The sequence below is a fragment of the Pristiophorus japonicus genome, chromosome 20 (assembly GCF_044704955.1).
Source record: "Pristiophorus japonicus isolate sPriJap1 chromosome 20, sPriJap1.hap1, whole genome shotgun sequence".
NCBI lineage: Eukaryota > Metazoa > Chordata > Chondrichthyes > Pristiophoridae > Pristiophorus > Pristiophorus japonicus.
Window position 1 is genome coordinate 73,262,818 of NC_091996.1, and position 20,432 is coordinate 73,283,249.

At 44.5% G+C, this 20,432-nt stretch overlaps 1 protein-coding gene across 1 annotated transcript; it reads left to right on the forward strand.

The window, feature by feature from the left end:
* The first annotated feature begins 346 nt into the window (after positions 1-346).
* Positions 347-20,163, forward strand: LOC139232765 (zinc finger protein 436-like). Its single transcript, XM_070863267.1, has 2 exons — positions 347-569; positions 19,610-20,163. The coding sequence occupies exons 1-2, from the start codon at positions 347-349 to the stop codon at positions 20,161-20,163; spliced, it is 777 nt and encodes a 258-aa protein (XP_070719368.1).
* The last annotated feature ends 269 nt before the right edge of the window (positions 20,164-20,432 follow it).

The window sequence follows — 20,432 nt, forward strand, 5'->3', positions numbered from 1 at the left end:
GGCGGGACAAGTTAGATGCGGGTGGAATGTTCCCGATGTTGGGGAAGTCCAGAACCAGGGGACACAGTCTTAGAATAAGGGGTAGGCCATTTAGGACTGAGATGAGGAGAAACTTCTTCACTCAGAGAGTTGTTAACCTGTGGAATTCCCTGTCGCAGAGAGTTGTTGATGCCAGTTCATTGGATATATTCAAAAGGGGAGTTAGATATGGCCCTTATGGCTAAAGGTATCGAGGGGTGTGGAGAGAAAGCAGGAAAGGGGTACTGAGGTGAATGATCAGCCATGATCTTATTGAATGGTGGTGCAGGATCGAAGGGCCGAATGGCCTATTCCTGCTCCTGTTTCTATGCTGACACACCAACACACTTACACTGGGGAGAGGCCGTTCACCTGCTCTGTGTTTGGGAAGGGATTCACTTGTTCATTCAACCTTCTCACACATCAACTTGTTCACACTGATAACAGACCTTTTAAATGTTCTGACTGTGAGAAGAGCTTTAAAAGTAAACAGCACCTCCTGAAACACCACCGCATTCACAATGGGGAGAGGCCGTTCACCTGCTCCGTGTGTGGGAACGGATTCACTCAGACATCCCACCTGCTCACACACCAATGAGTTCACACCGGGGAGAGGCCTTTCATCTGCTTGCTGTGTGGGAAGGGATTCACTCAGTCATCCTCCTTACTGAGACACCGGCAAGTTCACAAGTGACTGCAGAGGTTGGATTCTGCTGTTATTACTGCTGTTAATCACATCCAGGACTGAACCATGTTCATTCTGGCAGTTGGAGTTTTTATCTGCTGATGTTGATCACACCTGCAACTGGGCTGGAGTTTAATGTTTGGATAAATGTCAAATAAATCAGCTTTGTTTCAAACACACTTTGTGTGGATTCTGTGGTGTCTCCATATTAAGAGGAGACCAATTGATGTCCTGTTACTGACTGCTCCATTTTTGGGCCTTTTCTCCTTCCTTACTCTGGATTATTTCAGTTCTCATCTAATTGGCCTTCTACCATCCTGGTAGTCCCATGATGCAGCGATATTGGAGTGTTGACCAATCACAGTAATCAGTCGCTATCAATGAGTGTACAACAGACCCAGACATGAGGCGAGGAAAACACCAGGGATGGAGAGCTTTAGGACCCAGAGGACCAAAGTCATCTGTTCCTCCCGAGCATTCTACACTTACCACACGTCACATCTCAAATTACTCTCATATTGTGTCCCAAAATGGCATTCTATGAATGGAATCGGTCCAATTTGTATTGAATGAATCAACACGAACTGCTTCCACTGTCTCCCGAGGGAGCCTGTCCCATAGATTGACCACTCTCACTGAAATATTGTTCCCACAGATTGGATTTGAATTTACCCCCTTTAAGCACAGGCCGTGCCCTCTGGTTCTACTGTTCTGGACAAGGTGAAATAACTTGTCATGCTCTACATTATCCAGTCCCTTTAGAATCCTACAAACAGTAATCCTATCACCTCTCAACCTCTGTCCCAGTGTGAACATGTTCAGTTTACATAACCCAGACACGTTGGCTCGATAATCAGTTACATTCTCACACAAACTCTCTGATGCTTCTGTAATAGCATTAAACTGACACTTCATAGAATCACAGAATGATACAGCACAGAAGGAGGCCATTCGGCCCATCGTGCCTGTGCGGCTCTCTGAAAGAACCTTCCAATTACAGAAACAAAATACTGCGGATGCTGTAAATCCGAAATCAAAACAAAATGCTGGAAATACTCAGCAGGTCAGGCAGCGTCCGTGGAGAGAGACCTTCTGTCAGAACCTTTCATCACACATTATAATTGATTCTGTTACTCACTCTGTATGATGCTTATATTGTGGTTAATAACGGAAAACTCTGTTGTTTCCTCTGATCTGATTAAAGTTTCCAGCCAGTGGGTTCAGTGGAATGGAATGTCTTATCAGTGTTGCCACGGTGACCTGTCTGCAGTGAAGCTCCTGTTTGAGTTTCTAACTCAGAATAAACTTCTCTCCCATAATACACATTATATCAGACGTTTCATGACAATGTATTTCAGCCACGTTATGCTAATATCTTTAAAACCTACAATGTGTTCATTTACACAAATCGTTAAATGTGGGAGGACAAGTTAATCAAGTTGTTTAAAAATTTTATCCTTGGTTTTATAAATCGGGTGTCAAGCACAAATCATTGATTAGGCTGTATTTAGAATATAGTGTCAAGTTTTGGGGCATTTTACTGTGAGGTGACTGTCAAGGCCATGGAGCGGGTACAGTGAAGATTCACTGAGATGCTAGCAGGGACAAGAGGCTTTAGTTATGGGGAGAGAGATTCGAGAAACTGGGGCTCTTCTGATTAGAACAAAAAGGATGAGGAGATGTTTAAAATGTTCGGGACACTCACTGACCCTCAGGACCTGCGTCCAGGGAGAAGCTGATGGGTTTATCTTTCAGTTGAAAGGTGTGTTCATCGATGTAAGCAACTCGTGTCAGCATCAAATACACTCAGAGCAGGTACAGCACAGGTTAGATACAGAGTAAAGCTCCCCCTACACTGTCCCATCAAACACTCCCAGGGCAGGTACAGCACGGGTTAGATACAGAGTAAAGCTCCCTCTACACTGTCCCATCAAACACTCCCAGGGCGGGTACAGCACGGATTAGATACAGAGTAAAGCTCCCTTTACACTGTCCCATCAAACACTCCCAGGGCGGGTACAGCACGGATAGATACAGAGTAATGCTCCCTCTACACTGTCCCATCAAACATAGAAACATAGAAAATAGGTACAGGAGTAGGCCATTCGGCCCTTCGAGCCTGCACCGCCATTCAATAAGATCATGGCTGATCATTCCCTCAGTACCCCTTTCCTGCTTTCTCTCCATACCCCTTGATCTCCTTAGCTGTAAGGGCCATATCTAACTCCCCTTTGAATATATCCAGTGAACTGGCATCAACAACTCTCTGCGGCAGGGAATTCCACAGGTTAACAACTCTCTGAGTGGAGAGGTTTCTCCTCATCTCAGTCTTAAATGGCCTACCCCTTATCCTAAGACTATGTCCCCTGGTTCTGGACTTCCCCAACATCGGGAACATTCTTCCCGCATCTAACCTGTCCAGTCCCGTCAGAATCTTATATGTTTCTATGAGATCTCCTCTCATCCTTCTAAACTCCAGTGAATAAAGGCCCAGTTGATCCAGTCTCTCCTCATATGACAGTCCAGCCATCCCTGGAATCAGTCTTGTGAACCTTCACTGCATTCCCTCAATAGCAAGAACGTTCTTCCTCAGATTACGAGACCAAAACTGAACACAATATTCCAGGTAAGGCCTCACCAACGCCCTGTACAACTGCAGTTTTACCTCCCTGCTCCTATATTCAATTCCCCTAGCTATGAAGGCCAACATACCTTCTTCACCACCTGCTGTACCCGCATGCCCACTTTCAGTGACTGAAGAACCATGACACCCAGGTCTCGTTGCACATCCCTTTCCTAATCTGCCGCCATCCAGATAATATTCTACCTTTGTGTTTTTCCCCCAAAATGGATAACCTCACATTTATCCACATTATACTGCATCTGCCATGTATTTGCCCATTCACCTAACCTGTCCAAGTCACCCTGCAGCCTTTTAGCGTCCTCCTCACAGCTCATACCGCCACCCAGTTTAGTGTCATCCGCAAATTTCGAGATATCACACTCAATTCTTTCATCTAAATCCTTAATGTATATTGTAAAGAGCTGGGGTCCCAGCACTGAGCCCTGCGGCACTCTACTAGTCACTGCCTGCCATTCTGAAAAGGACCCGTTTATCCCGACTCTCTGCTTCCTGTCTGCCAACCAGTTCTCTATCCACATCAGTACATTACCCCCAATACTATGTGCTTTGATTTTGCACACCAATCTCTTGTGCGGGACCTTGTCAAAAGCCTTTTGAAAGTCCAAATACACCACATCCACTGGTTCTCCCTTGTCCACTCTGTTAGTTACATCCTCAAAAAATTCCAGAAGATTCGTCAAGCATGATTTCCCTTTCATAAATCCATGCTGACTTGGTCCAATCCTGTCACTGCTTTCCAAATGCACTGCTATTTCATCCTTAATGATTGATTCCAACATTTTCCCCACTACTGATGTCAGGCTAACCGGTCTATAATTACCCATTTTCTCTTTCCCTCCTTTCTTAAAAAATGGTGTTACATTAGCTACCCTCCTGTCCATAGGAACTGATCCAGAGTTGATAGACTGTTGGAAAATGATCACCAATGCATCCACAATTTCTAGGGCCACTTCCTTAAGTACTCTGGGATGCAGACAATCAGGCCCTGGGGATTTATCGGTCTTCAATCCCATCAATTTCACTAACACAATTTCCCGCCTAATAAGGATATCCTTCAGTTCCTCCATCGCACTAGAGCTACTGTCCCCTAGTACATTCGGAAGTTTATTTGTGTCTTCCTTTGTGAAGACAGAACTGAAGTATTTGTTCAATTGGTCTGCCATTTCTTTGTTCCCCATTATAAATTCACCTGAATCCGATTGCAAGGGACCTATGTTTGTCTTCACTAATCTTTTTCTCTTCACATATTTATAGAAGCTTTTGCAGTCAATTTTTATGTTCCCTGCAAGCTTCCTCTCGTACTCTATTTTTCCCTTCTTAATTAAACCCTTCGGCTTCCTCTGTTGAATTCTAAATTTCTCCCAGTCCTCAGATTTGTTGCTTTTTCTAGCGAAATTATATGCCTCTTCCTTGGCTTTAACACTATCCTTAATTTCCCTTGTTAGCCATGGTTAAGCCACCTTCCCCGTTTATTTTTACTCCAGACAGGGATGTACAATTGCTGAAGTTCATCCATGTGATCTTTAAACGTTTGCCATTGCTTATCCACCGTCAACCCTTTAAGTATCTTTTGCCAGTCTACTCTAGCCAATTCACACCTCATACTGTCGAAGTTACCTTTCCTTAAGTTCAGGATCCTAGCTTCCGAATTAACTGTATCACTCTCCATCTTAATAAAAAATTCTACCATATTATGGTCACTCTTCCCCAAGGGGCCTCGCACAACAAGATTGCTAATTAGTCCCTTCTCATTACACAATACCCAGTCTAGGATGGCCAGCTCTCTAGTTGGTTCCTCAACGTATTGGTCTGGAAAACCATCCCTAATACACTCCAGGAAATCCTCCTCCATTGCATTGCTACCAGTTTGATTAGCCAAATCAATATGTAGGTTAAAGTCGCCCATGATAACTGCTGTACCTTTATTGCACACATCCCTTATTTCTTGTTTGATGCTGTCCCCAACCTCACTACTACTGTTTGGTGGTCTGTGCACAACTCCCACTAGCGTTTTCTGCCCTTTGGAATTCCGCAGCTCCACCCATACCGATTCCACATCATCCAGGCTAATGTCCTTCCTTACTATTGCATTAATTTCCTCTTTAACCAGCAACGCCACCCCGCCTCCTTTTCCTTTCTGTCTATCCTTCCTAAATGCTGAATACCCTTGGATGTTGAGTTCCCAGCCTTGGTCACCCTGGAGCCATGTCTCAGTGATGCCAATTACATCATACCCATTAACTGCTATCTGCGCAGTTAATTCGTCCACCTTATTCCGAATACGCCTCGCATTGAGGCACAGAGCCTTCAGGCTTGTCTTTTTAATGCACTTTGCCCCTTTAGAATTTTGCTGTAATGTGGCCCTTTTTGTTTTTTGCCTTGGGTTTCTCTGCCCTCCACTTTTACTATTCTCCTTTCTATCTTTTGCTTCTGACTCTATTTTATTTCCCTCTGTCTCCTTGCATAGGTTCCCATTCCCCTGCCACATTAGTTTAACTCCCCCCCAACAGCACTAGCAAACACTACCCCTCGCACATTGATTCCGGTCCTGCCCAGGTGCAGACCGTCCAGTTTGTACTGGTCCCACCTCCCCCAGAACCGGTTCCAATGCCCAGGAATTTGAATCCCTCCCTTCTGCACCACTCCTCAAGCCACGTATTCATCTGAGCTATCCTGCGATTCCTACTCTGACTAGCACGTGGCACTGGTAGCAATCCTGAGATTACTACTTTTGAGGTCCTACTTTTTAATTTAACTCCTAGGTCCCTAAATTCGTCCCATAGGACCTCATTCCATTTTTTACCTATATCGTTGGTACCTATATGCACCACGACAACTGGCTGTTCACCCTCCCTTTTCAGAATGTCCTGCACCCACTTCGAGACATCCTTGACCCTTGCACCAGGGAGGCTACATACCATCCTGGAGTCTCGGTTGTGGCCGCAGAAACGGCCATCTATTCCCCTTACAATCACATCCCACTCTTTTTCCTGCCCTCCTGTGCAGCAGAGCCAGCGACGGTGCCATGAACATGGCTGCTGCTGCTCTCCCCTGATGAGTCATCCCCCTCAACAGTGCTCAAAGCGGTATATCTGTTTTGCAGGGGGATGACCGCAGGTGACCCCTGCACTACCTTCCTTGCACTGCTCTTCCTGCTAGTCTTCCATTCCCTATCTGGCTGTGGACCCTTTACCTGCGGTAAGACCAACTGACTAAATGTGCTATTCACATCATTCTCAGCATCGTGCATGCTCCAGAGTAAATCCACCCGCAGCTCCAGAAAGACTGAGTTCAGTAGTTTTAGGTCCAGGGAAGAATAAGGCAAAACTTCATACTATTTACCCTCCTCGCCTCTCCTTCCCTGTAGGTGCTGACTCTGGCTGGGTTCAATTCTACATTCACTGGTTCCCTTCCCTTTCATCCCCTGAAGGTGCTGACTCTGGCTGGGTTCAGTTCTACACTCACTGGTTCCCCTCTCTCTCCCTTCCCTGAAGGTGCTGACTCTGGCTGGGTTCAGTTCTACACTCACTGGTTCCCCTCCCTCTCCTCCTCTGTAGGTGCTGACTCTGGCTGGGTTCAGTTCTCCACTCACTGGTTTCCCTCCCTCTCCTCCCCTGAAGGTGCTGACTCTGGCTGGGTTCAGTTCTACACTCACCAGTTTCTCTCCAATATGTGACCCATGTGCCCAATCTCCATGTGTGAACCTCGACAGTGTGTCGATGGACTATTCCACTGTCCTTACCTGAGGCCTCATACGTGCATTTCCCAGCAGGGTTACTGGACCCTCCTCCTAACGGCTCAGTGGGTAAAGGCACCGTCCATTGAAACTGAGTGCTAGGAACAGGAGGGACCCAGGATTAATCCCGTCTGTATATCCTTCCCTTCTAATACCATGTAAAAGTAGTTTACAAAAGTCAGGATTATAAGTAGGAACAAAGGAACTGGAGTCGGCCATTCTGCCACTTGAGCCTGTTCCACCATTCAATGCGATCACGGCTGATCTTAACTCCATCTTCCCACCTTCAGTCCCGAACCCTTGGTACCCTTGCCTAACAATCTAACGCACAGTTTTGACATTTTCAGTTTTTGGGGAACAGAATTCCAGATTTGCACTACCTTTTAAGAATAGAAGAAATAGGATCAGAAGTTGGCAATACGGCCCCTCGGGCCTGCTTTCCCGCCCTATCTCCAGATTCTTTGATTCCTTTAGTGTCTAAAATTTGATCTCAGTCTTGATTATTCTCAATGACTGAGCATGTACAGCTCCCTATGGTAGAGAATCCCAAAGATTCAAATGCTCATCTCATTCCTGAATGGCCAAATCCTTATCCTGAGACTATGACCCTAGTTCCAGCTCTCAGCATCTGTATGAAGAAGTGCTTCCTGACATCATTCCTGAATGGTCTCGGGCTAATTTCAAGATTCTGCCCCCTTGCTGTGGACTCCTCCACCAGAGGAAATAGTATCCCTCTCGTTACCCTATCAACTCTTTAATCATCTTAAACACCTCAATTATATCACCTCTTCGCCTTCTATATTCTCGTGAATACAAGCCTAGTCTGTGCAATCTGTCCTCATTATTTACAAATGCCATCACTCTAAGTACAGGATAGAAATTCTGAACAGTTTTAGTTTCATTGAAACATTCTTTCCTATCTAGCCCCTCCTAAGCTGCAAATCCCCCGTCCCACGCTCTCCCACTTCTCCAATCCTTGCTGTTTGAAATCCAGATACATTGGAGGATCTGAATGTTGTCCCTTTCTCTCCTGAAGGTGCTGTGTGATGGTGGAGTTTGGCCACAGTCACAGTTTCTCCTCCAGTACCTTGCCAAGTGGTCATTCTGAGCTTGTGAGCCGATACAGCTTGCTGCCATCATTTCGCCCAGGGGGAACAGCACAGCCACCATCCCTCACTGATTCTGTCTGGCAAAGCTGAGGCCTAGAGTAGCACACCAGCAACAACTTGCATTTACATAGCGCCTTTAATGTAGTAAAACGTTCCGAGGCACTTCACAAGAGTGTAATCAGTCAGAAATTGACACCGAGCCAAAGAAGGAGACATTAGGACAGGTGACCAAAACATAACAACATAAGAAATAGGAGCAGGAGTAGGCCATTCGGCCTCTCGAGCCTGCTCCGGCATTCAATAAGATCATGGCTGATCTTCTACCTCTGCTCCACTTTCCTGCACTATCCCTTGATCAAAGATCATACGGCCAAGGCATCTGAAGGTGGAACGAAGGAAGTGGGAGGTTGCACAAGAGGCCAGAGTTGGAGGAGGGAAGGGGTCCCGGAGGGTGTAAGACCGGAGGATGAGAATTTTCAAAGGTGAAGCCAACTTCATCGAGTTTTTTGATGAGGTAACAGAGAGGGCGATGCGGTTGATGTGGTGTACATGGATTTCCAAAAGGCGTTCGACACAGAGCCTATTATGTGGCACTTTGTTGAACGCCTTTTGGAAATCCACATAGTCGGCTTGCCAGCAAAAGTGAGGTCTGTGGAATAAAAGGGAGAGTGGCAGCTGGGAAACTAAATGGGCTCAGTGACAGGAAACAGAGAACAGTGTTGGACCAAAGGTATACAGTGGTGTTCCCCAGGGGTCGCTTCTGGGACCACTGCTTTTCTGGATATATATTAATGACTTGGACGTGGGTGTACAGGGCACAATTTCAAAATTTGCAGAGGACACAAAACTTGGAAGTATAGTGAACAGTGAGGAGGGGAGTGATAGACTTCAAATTACATAGTCAGGCTGGTAGAATGGACGGACACGTGGCAGATGAATTTAATGCAGAAAAGTGTGAAATGTGAAAAGGGAGAAAGGGACACACCGAGTAATTACATGCCAGTCAGCCCAACCTCAGTGGTGGGAAAATTATTGTAAAAAATTCTGAGGGACAGGATAAATCTTCATTTAGAAAGACACAGATTAATCAAGGACAGTCAGAATGGATTTGTTAAAGGAAAGTTGTGTCTGAGTAACTTGATTGAATTTTTTGAGGAGGTAACAAGGAGGGTTGACGAGGGTAGTATGTTTGATGTTGTGTTTCTGGATTTCAACAAGGCTTTTGATAAGGTCCCACATGGCAGACTGGTCACGAAAGTAAAAACCCATGGAATCCAGGGCAAAGTGGCAAGTTGGATCCAAAATTGGCTCAGAGGCATGAAGCAGAGGGTAATGATTGATGGGTGTTTTTGTGACTAGAAGGCTGTTTCCAGTGGGGTTCCCCAGGGCTCAGTAGTAGGTCCTTTGCTTTTTGTGCTATATATCAATGATTTAGACTTTAATGTAGAGGGTATGATTAAGAAGTTTGCAGATGATACTAAAATCGGCTGTGTGGTTGATAATGAAGAAGAAAGCTGTAGACTGCAGGAAGATATCAATGAATTGGTCAGGTGGGTGGAACAGTGGAAAATGGAATTCAATCTGGAGAAGTGTGAGATAATGCATTTGGGAAGGGCTAACAAGGCAAGGGAATACACAGTAAATGGCAGGACACTGAGAAGTGTAGAGGAATAAAGTGACCTTGGAGTGCATGTCCACAGATCCCTGAAGATAGCAGGCCATGTAGATAAGGTGGTTAAGAATGCATATGAAATACTTGCCTTTATCAGCTGAGGCATAGAATACAAGAGCAGGGAGGTTATCCTTGAACTGTATAAATCACTAGTTAGGCCACAGCTAGAGTACTGTGTGCGGTTCTGGTCACCGCATTACAGGAAAGATGTGATTGCTCTTGACAGGGTATAGAGGAGATTTATGAGGATGTTGCGTGGACTGGAGAAATGTAGCTATGAAGAAAGATTGGATAGGCTGGGGTTGTTTTCTTTGGAACAGAAGAGGCTGAGGGGAGACCTTATTGAGGTGTATAAAATTATGAGGAGCTGAGATAGAGTGAATCGGATGGACATATTTCCCTTCACAGAGGGGTCAAGAACCAGGGAGCATAGATTTAAATTAATTGGTAGGAGGTTTAGAGGGGATTTGAGGGGGAATTTCTTCACCCAGAGGGTAGTGGGTTCTGGAACTCACTGCCTGAAAGGGTGGTAGAGGCAGAAACCCTCACCACATTTAAAAAGTACTTGGATACACACTTGAAGTGCCATAACCTGCAGGGCTACGGACCAAGAGCTGGAAAGTGGTATTAGGCTGGATAGCTCTTTGTTGGCTGGAGTGGACACGATGGGCCGAAATGGCCTCCTTCTGTGCTGTAGATTTTTATGATTCTATGATGCATTTTGGTAGAAAAATGAGGAGATATAAACTAAATGGTACAATACTAATAGAGGTGCATGAATAGGGAGACTTGGGGGTATGTGTGCATAAATCGGTGAAGATAGCAGGGCAGGTTGAGAAAGCAGTTAAAAAGGCTTACGGGATCCTGGGCTTCATAATTAGAAGCATAGAGTACAAAAGTGTGGAAATTATGAGGAACCTTTATAAAACACTGGTTCGGCCTCAACTGGAGTATCGTGTCTGTTGTAGAGAGTAGAAATATATATATATAGACTTAGGCATTAGGCACCTGCTGGATATTTAAAACTCACATAAGCTTAAATGGACACACACATAAAATGGCTGCCCAGGCATGATGGGAAACCAGGTAGTCAAGCTGTGAACTGTTGAACGTTCACTGACCGAGCAATAACCCTGTGAGGCCCACTGTAGGAATGCCTGGGAAGACAGAGATAAGAAGGAAGCCATCTCCTGTGAGCAAGGCCATAAACCAATTAATTCCCCAGGAAGAAAGATAAGAGGGAAACCATTTGCTGTAAACAAGGCTATATACCAATTATTTCTCCCAGATGAAAGAACTAGGGAGAGAACCTATAAAGCCATCGATCAGCCCAAGCTGACAATGGTTCCCTGGATACTAGGAGAATTCTATTGGGTTAAAAGAACCTATATGTAATCTATAATCGTTGTGATTGGCTTGTGTCCAGCCGTGATGGGCTGTGTAACTGTAGTAAACTGTTTTGTAACTGTTGTGAAACATATAAAGGTACATGTAACTCTTTGTTCTGTGAAGAGAAACCTGGATACGGTCCTGAGTTTTTCCTTCCCGCTGAGCGTAATAAAAGCTGCTTCAGCATTGGAACCGACCCTGAGTGTTGAGTGATTCTTCTAAGAAAACACTAACGCTAACAATGGCGTAGTCGACGGGATTTCCCGGAGTCGCTGGACGCCCTTGGAAAAAAAACCCGGGTGAGTATAAAAAACAATTTTTAAGTATAAAGGGTGCGGAAGGTGGAAGCTGGTTGATCGACATGAGGAGACGGTCTAATATCTCAAACGCCTAGCCTGAGCCTGAATTAAGAGGACTTTTGTCCCACGTGACGGCCAGGAACCAAGTAGGCGTAGGGAACACACTTAGACCGTGGGATCGTGATACCGAGAGACATCTTCCGGACCCAGTAGTGTAATTTGAAATACCCCGGGGTAGAACCAAGCGGTGTACAGCGGCTAATGGAATCCAAACCTGTGAACAGGGTCGGACCAACGGGCTGAGCGGTGGTAGGTAGTCGTTAAGGATACGTAGAGCACTGCGGGAATTGCTTAAACGCGTTTTTAAGAATTGTATAAGTTTGTGTAACAGCAGAACTTGTGACCTGACAGTAGCCAAGAGACAGTTTACTACAAGTCGCGCTAGAAAGAAAGCGGACCTCTGAGAGTAGATTCCTAATGGTACTAGTCCTACCCAGGAATGGCCATGAAAACAAGTAAACTCGAGTGGGGACCAGAAGGGTCGCTTACCCGCCACCTGGCGGAAAAACAAAAGAAGCTAATTGAAAAAATGATTAAAGCAGGGTGGAATCCTCAGGAATTAGTTATGTGAGGAATTATTTAGATAAAACTACGAATTCCCTGAAAGGTCATGGATCCAAAAAATTAGTTATGTGAGGAATTATTTAGATAAAACTACGAATTCCCTGAAAGGTCATGGATCCAAAAATAGAGCCGGCCAAAACAAGAAGAGAGACTGTTGTAAATGTCTGATCGTTGAGTGAGAAGTGTCTGTGTGATTTTTGACTGCAGAATGAATTTTTTTATGTTTTCATGTTCCGAAAGCCTGGTTGGAAGAGGAATGCAAGTGTCTGTTTATTTTAGAAACAGAGTGAAAGTCTTTTTTTAAACCCTTTGTAATGTTGTCCTGTATGTGGGAAGTTTTAAGACATTTAAGTTAGAAACGCAGGTGTGGATTTATTCGGATGATAAGTTACGGAGCTAGGAAAATAAACAAATAAAGAATAGGTTTGTTGAGCAAAATATTTATTTGACATGCTCACTTACTTGCCGAAAGAAAACATGCAATGATTGATTGGGTTGAAAGACATAAATTTAGTCTCGGAATGAGATAAAGAATGCTTTAAAAAAAAAGAGCTTCTAAAAAAAAAAGTTTTAAATAAAGATTGAAATTACAACGTTTGAATTGGGATTTTGAGATATTCAGAGAAGGCACAGGAAATACTGAGGTGGATTTAAAAAAAAAAAGAAAAAGATTAAATTAAATCTGATCAGGTCAAACTCCTGGGCAAGTGGCGAGCTATCTGCGAAGGTGTAAAAGGAACTTTTGGAAAATGTTAAAAAAACAGCAAGCTTTAGTAACGACTTTGAAACTGGAGCATTTTGAGATAACGAAAGGCAGCACTCAAAAGCTGGACTCCATTCCAGTTATGGAGAAAAAGAAAAAGATAAAGACGCCACTTTGAAAGTAAACAAATGATTTTAAATTAACAACTTTATGGAGTTACGAACCCTCCGTGTAAAATACAAAACCTAATTTGAAGAAAGAAAAAAAAAAGATGTAACAGACTAAATGGAAAAAGACATAACTTACTAAATACTAGTTGATGTTTGCTGTGAAAAAGATATTGGTTTAATTAGAAGAGAAAAAAAAAATACAAAACCTAATTTGAAGAAAGAAAAAAAAAAGATGTAACAGACTAAATGGAAAAAGACATAACTTACTAAATACTAGTTGATGTTTGCTGTGAAAAAGATATTGGTTTAATTAGAAGAGAAAAAAAATTGGAATAAGTAAAAAAACACTCTACATGGATTCGAATTTTCAATTATGAAAAAGTTTCAATGCAGTTTGAAAAGATTTCCAAAATGTCCCGAACAGTCTAAACAAGCAGGAGGGTTTTGAAGATAACGAGGAGAAAGAGAGAAATAAAAAAAAAACAGAATTGAATTTCAGTAAACAAAATTGCTATTGTATGTGTGGTCTTGTTTTAAAACAATTAAAAAAAAAAAATTCTTTGGCAAGTACTTGAATTAGAAGTTAAGAAAACATTGGAGTTTACTCTAATGATTTATGCTGTTTAACGGATTCCTAATTTCGAAGCCAGTTTTGAAGGCACAAAGACTTTTTTTTTTCAGATGATTACGTGAAGTCACGTAATGACATCAGGTCTTCTTACAAACCTGGAAAGGAGTTAACCCTTTCCATTGACAGCCGTTTTATACTGAACATTATTAATTTGGATTTCTTAATAGGAAAAAAAAAGACTCACCTAACAGAGGAAACAAAAATAAAAACAGAACTAGCTTATGTAATAATACTTGCCTGATACAATAAAGAAATAGATACTCAATAAAACAAATTGAAGAGTTAAAAGCTAAGATAAACAGGCTGGAAGAGATAACGGGTCTAGACGGATAGTGCAGTGCGCAGCCATAGCACCATCACCTCTGGCAATAGAGCCAATGTACCCCACGGTGGGTAGGTGTAGTCCACAAACCCAACCTAACGGTAAAGCAGACAGCGATGTTTGGAGGAATAGCTTTGGCCTTGGTCATAATAGGAGTTTGGGTAATATTTAAGTGGGTAAAGACACGGGCGCACGCCCTACAGATTCAGCTCGAAATGGTTCGATTATAACCTTGTCCTTCTGATTTTGCAGGGTGACAGGGACACTCGTAGAGCAAAAAAACTTAACCCCTGGTGACGACCAGGCCGTCTGTTTAAAATTTAATGGACGGAATGTGCATCCCAGCAGCCAAGGACTGGAGCAAGGACAGGACTTATTTTAATGCATGGTTACAAGTGAATCCTAATAAGAATCCTAATAAGAATAAGAGTATGTGTACAGTGCTCCACGGGTATAAGGAGCAGATGCATTAAACGGAGGGATGTCAAAGGGCCTGATGAATGTACTTTCGGCATAATTTGCGTGCCTCCGGGACAATCCCAGCAATCAGTCATCCGCAAGAAGGGAATGGGGCTGTGTGGGTATTACGAGGAGGCGGGGGCGGCTGCAATATAATTGTATGTATGTTTCTCACCCCCTCCAACACCGCGCCCCATAAGAATCACTACATTGCCCGAAGAACTGCCTTGTCCCATAACTACTAAGGGACCAGAAAATGGGATTGCAATGTACAACGAAGGGGAATTATTGTATGATAATGTTAAACATGAAATTGTGCCTGTTCTGATCAATATTTCAGGCATCCAGATGCCGGAATATTGTACCGAACAGTCAAGGAAGATGTACAATGTATTAAGTAAAGTCGTAATGCAGCAGGTTGCCGATGCCATGGGTGCCAGTAAGTTCCGGGGACAGGGGTTAGCACCCAGGGTGAAGAGGGAAATAGTAAATGATGTTGCTACCGTTTTCAATACAGGAACCTCCGTAGTGAACTCGATAGACATACAAGGGCTAAATGAGAGGGTAGAACAGCTTAAAGGGGTGATGAAGGGGTTATTGGAGAGGGTGGAGCAAAACCAGGAAGACCAGGCCAACCTAGGAAAGGAGTGTGCCAAAATCCAGCTGGATGGCATCTCAGTCCTGGAAGCTCACGCTAAAACCATCAATCACCTCATTGATAGAGAACAAGAAGATACAATAAAGCAAAGACAGGGGCAACTCTGTCATGCTTATGGTCTGTGGATGGTGGGACAGATCCGCCACAACCTCGACCAGATCCAACGCGGGGAAGTACCCGATTGGATAGACAGTTCACATTTAGCTCAGTTGGCGAACCAAAGGGGGACACTGGATAATTGTACTCTGAAGGGACTGACCCGAGTATACCCCGCAATTCCAGATTGCCAGATGGGTAGGACTACCGGGATAGGGATAGTCCTGTTGATCCCTATAGCAACGCCGGACTCAGGGCCGTTCCCCTTATACCAACTAGAGAATATCGGAGTAATACGGGAAAATGTCTCCATACGCTACTACCTAACCACCACCTCTGCCGTTCGTCGAAACAACATACTTACTGGGATTTCCCTAGCAGATTGCAAGCAAAGGGGGGAAATCACAGTATGCCCTCACCCGGTGGGCCGAGGGGAACTAGACGAGTGCGGGTTTAACCGAACCAACGGGTGTGTACTAGAAATAGTGCCCGCACACATGCACTTCGCGAGGGCAGGCTACGGAGGGAGGGGAAGATACTGCGTCTCTACCACAGAGCGTTCATACCAGTATAATGACCTACAGTGCCCTATACCGCAGCCAAACTTTTGCTTTACACCACTACGACCTGTCGCGATCGGGCAAGCACATATCACCCAGGTTAGGCGCCGGAAGTCCGAAGTTATTGAAGAAACTGATCAGCTCCATGATCATTTGCAGGATTATGACGAGCCAGAGCAGGTCCCTATCCCACATCTAACCGAGGAATTACGGGAGTTAAGGCTCAGAGTGGGGCAATCCGTAAAACTCTATCACCAGCTACAAACTAAAATCAAAGAACTGGAAGAAGATACCGAGGTAGACTTACAAAGTCAGAGTTGGTGGAGAAAAGTCTGGGACTGGGGAATAAATGTGAACATCCACCCATGGATCCGAATTATTTCACACACACTGGTCGGAATACAATAACATGGGGCGTGATGGCCTGCCAGGTATGCAGGCGCCACAAACGGCGGAAACGGACTAATCACCGTTCCCTGGATATTAAACAGGCCTGTTTGATAAGGGGACGGGAGGAGCTAGCCTTTGTTAATTTGATTTAAGCAACCGGAACTCCTGAAACCGCGTGACTGGCCAGCACGTTGAGGCAAGGAGTACCGGGCCGTGCACAAATATCAGATAAAGGCAGTATTTCGGTTAAAAGAGGACTAGGACTAGTCCCTTTACCGAAAGGGGGAATTGTTGTAGAGAGTAGAAATATATATATATAGACTTAGGCATTAGGCACCTGCTGGATATTTAAAACTCACATAAGCTTAAATGGACACACACATAAAATGGCTGCCCAGGCATGATGGGAAACCAGGTAGTCAAGCTGTGAACTGTTGAACGTTCACTGACCGAGCAATAACCCTGTGAGGCCCACTGTAGGAATGCCTGGGAAGACAGAGATAAGAAGGAAGCCATCTCCTGTGAGCAAGGCCATAAACCAATTAATTCCCCAGGAAGAAAGATAAGAGGGAAACCATTTGCTGTAAACAAGGCTATATACCAATTATTTCTCCCAGATGAAAGAACTAGGGAGAGAACCTATAAAGCCATCGATCAGCCCAAGCTGACAATAACCGAACATATGGTTCCCTGGATACTAGGAGAATTCTATTGGGTTAAAAGAACCTATATGTAATCTATAATCGTTGTGATTGGCTTGTGTCCAGCCGTGATGGGCTGTGTAACTGTAGTAAACTGTTTTGTAACTGTTGTGAAACATATAAAGGTACATGTAACTCTTTGTTCTGTGAAGAGAAACCTGGATACGGTCCTGAGTTTTTCCTTCCCGCTGAGCGTAATAAAAGCTGCTTCAGCATTGGAACCGACCCTGAGTGTTGAGTGATTCTTCTAAGAAAACACTAACGCTAACAGTGTCCAATTCTGGGCACCGCACTTTAGGAAGGATGTGAAGGCCTTAGAGAAGGTGCAGAAAAGATTTCCTGGAATGATTCCGAGATTGAGGGACTTCAGTTACGTTGGGATTGTTCTCCTTGGAGCAGAGAAGATTGAGAAGAGATTTGATAGAGGCGTTCAAAATCATGAGAGATCTGGACAGAGTGGATCGCTTTCTCTCTTAGGCAGTCCCTCGGAGTCAAGGATGACAGAGTAGATAGAGAGAAACTGTTCCCATTGGCAGAAGGGTCGGGAACCAGAGAACACAGATTTAATGTGATTGGCAAGAGAACCAAAGGCAACGCGAGAAAAAACGTTTTTTCCTGCAGCGAGTGGTTAAGATCTGGAATGCACAGCCGGAAAGGATGGTGGAGGCAAATTCAATTTTATCTTTCAAAAGGGAGTTGGATAAGAATCTGAAGGAAAATAAATTGCTGGGCTACGGGAAAAGGGCAGGGGGGGAGGGATTAACTGAGAGTCAGCACGGGCTCGACAGGCCAAATGGCCTTCTTCCGTGTTGTAACCATTCTACATAAGAACAAAGGAAATAGGAGCAGGAATAGGCCATTTTGACCCTCGAGCCTGCTCCGCCATTCAATAAAATCGTGGCTGATCTGATCATGGACTCAGCTCCATTTCCCTGCCCGCTCCCCATAACCCTTTACTCCCTCAAAAATAAATCCCCGCCTTAAATATATTCAATGACCCAGCCTCCACAGCTCTCTGGGGCAGATAATTCCATAGATTTACAAGACTCTGAGAAGAAATTCCTTCCCATCTCAGTTTTAAATGGGAGGCCCCTTATTCTGAGACCATGTCCCCTAGTTTTAGTTTCCTCTACGAGTGGAAATATTCTCTCTGCATCCACCTTGTCGAGCCCCATCATTATCTTATATGTTTCGATACGATCACCTCTCGATCTTCTGAACTCCAATGTGTATAGGCCCAACCTGCTCAACCTATCTTCATAAGTCAACCCCCTCATGTCCAGAACCAACCTAGTGAACCTTCCCTGAACAGCCTCCAATGCAAGTATATCCTTTCTTAAATACGGAGAACAAAACTGTACTCAGTACTCCAGGTGTGGCCTAACCAATACTCTGTACAGTTGTAGCAGGACTTCTCTGCTTTTATAAGAACATAAGAAATAGGAGCAGGAGTAGGCCATACGGCCCCTCGAGTCTGCTCCACTATTTAACACGATCATGGCTGATCCGATCATGGACTCAGGTCCACTTCCCTGCCCGCTCCCCATAACCCCTTATCGTTTAAGAAATTGTCTATTTCTGTCTTAAATTTATTCAATGTCCCAGCTTCCACAGCTGAGGCAGTGAATTCCACAGATTTACAACCCTCTGAGAGAAGAAATTTCTCCTCATCTCAGTTTTAAATGGGCGGCCCCTTATTCTAAGATCATGCCCTCTAGTTCTAGTCTCCCCTATCAGTGGAAACATCCTCTCTGCATCCACCTTGTCAAGCCCCCTCATAATCTTACATGTTTCGATAAGATCACCTCTCATTCTTCTGAATTCCAATGAGTAGAGACCAACCTACTCAACCCTTCCTCATAAGTCAACCCCCTCATCTCCTGAATCAACTTAGTGAACCTTCTCTGAACTGCCTCCAAAGCAAGTACATCCTTTCGTAAATATGAAAACCAAAACTGCACGCAGTATTCCAAGATTCTATGATCCTATTCCATGATTCTATGGTTGCAGGTTTAAGTCCCACTCCAGAGACTTCAGCATAAAAATCTAGGCTGACACTCTAGTGCAATACTGAGGGAGTATTGTCGGAAATGTCATCTTTCAGATGAGACGTTAAACTGAAATCCCGTCTGCTCTCTCAAGTGGACGTAAAAGATCTACTTCGAAGAAGAACGAGGGAGTTATCCCCCGTGCCCTGGCCAAAATTCATCCATCAATCAACATCAGTAGAAAAGATTATCTGGACAGTATCACATTGCTGTTTGTGGGAGCTTGCTGTGAATGAATGACCTTTAAACACCTGGTCCACTTGGCACTAGACTGTCCCCCTCCTTCACCCTCCCCAATCCCTGCAACCCCCCCACCCCACCTCCTCCCATAGAGACCAGAATCTTGCGCAGGCCCAGCCCGGGTGGCAGGTTGCCTTCCCTGAAGGACATCAGTGAACCAGTTGGGTTTTTATGACAATCCGGCAGCTTTCTTGGTCACTTTTTTCTCATGCCGGCCCCACAAATGACCAGATTCATTAAATCCAATTTCACAAGCTGCCTCTTTTTGTGGGTTCTCTCTCACGCTCTCTTTCCTCTTTTTGTAATTTATTTTACAGGATGCAGAGAACAATCACATCAAGGTCTGACAGTAGCTCAATTCATCGGGACCTGTACATCATCAACCTTTGAACATAGAAACAAAAAGGGACTGTTCAGAGTGGGGAGAAACCGTTTACGTGTTCTGTGTGGACAAGGCTTCAACAGATCCTCTGGCCTGTCGAGACACAAGTGCAATCACACCGGGGAGAGGCCATTCAGCTTCTCTGAGTGTGGAAGAGGTTTCACTAACTCATCCCACCTACTGAGACACCAGCGAGTTCACACTGGGGAGAGGCCATTCACCTGCTCCGAGTGCGGGAAGGGATTCACTCAGTCATCCAACTTGCTGAATCACCAGCGAGTTCGCAATCATGATAGATCTTTTAAATGCTTGGACTGTGGGAAGTGCTATAAAAGTTGTGGGGGACTGACACACCATCAACGTGTACACACTGGGGAGAGATCGTTCACCTTCTCCGTATGTGGGAAGGGATTCATTCAGTCATCCGACCTTCTAACACACCAGCGAGTTTGCTTTGGGAAGAGGCCATTCACCTGCTCTGAGTGTGGGAAGGGATTCACTCGTTCATCCCATCTGCTGGCACACCAGCAAGTTCACACTGGACAGAGGCCGTTCACCTGCTCCGAGTGTGGGAAGGGATTTACTCAGTCATCCACCCTGCTAAAACACCAGCGGATTCATATGTGATTGCAGGAGTTGGATTCTGCTGTTATTGCTGCTGTTAATCTCACCCAGGACTGAACCATGTTCATTCTGACAGTTGGGGTTAGTTTTTGCTAATGTTACTAACCCTATTACTGGGCTGGAGTTTAATATTCTGGATACATTTCTTGATGTCTGTAAGAAATGTGTCCTAGCCAATCTCTTTAATGTTTCAGAGTTCCTAGGCACGGAACAGAAAACTCCTTTAGAAATGAACCCCAGTGCTTTGTTTGCTTTTTATGGCTCTATTAACC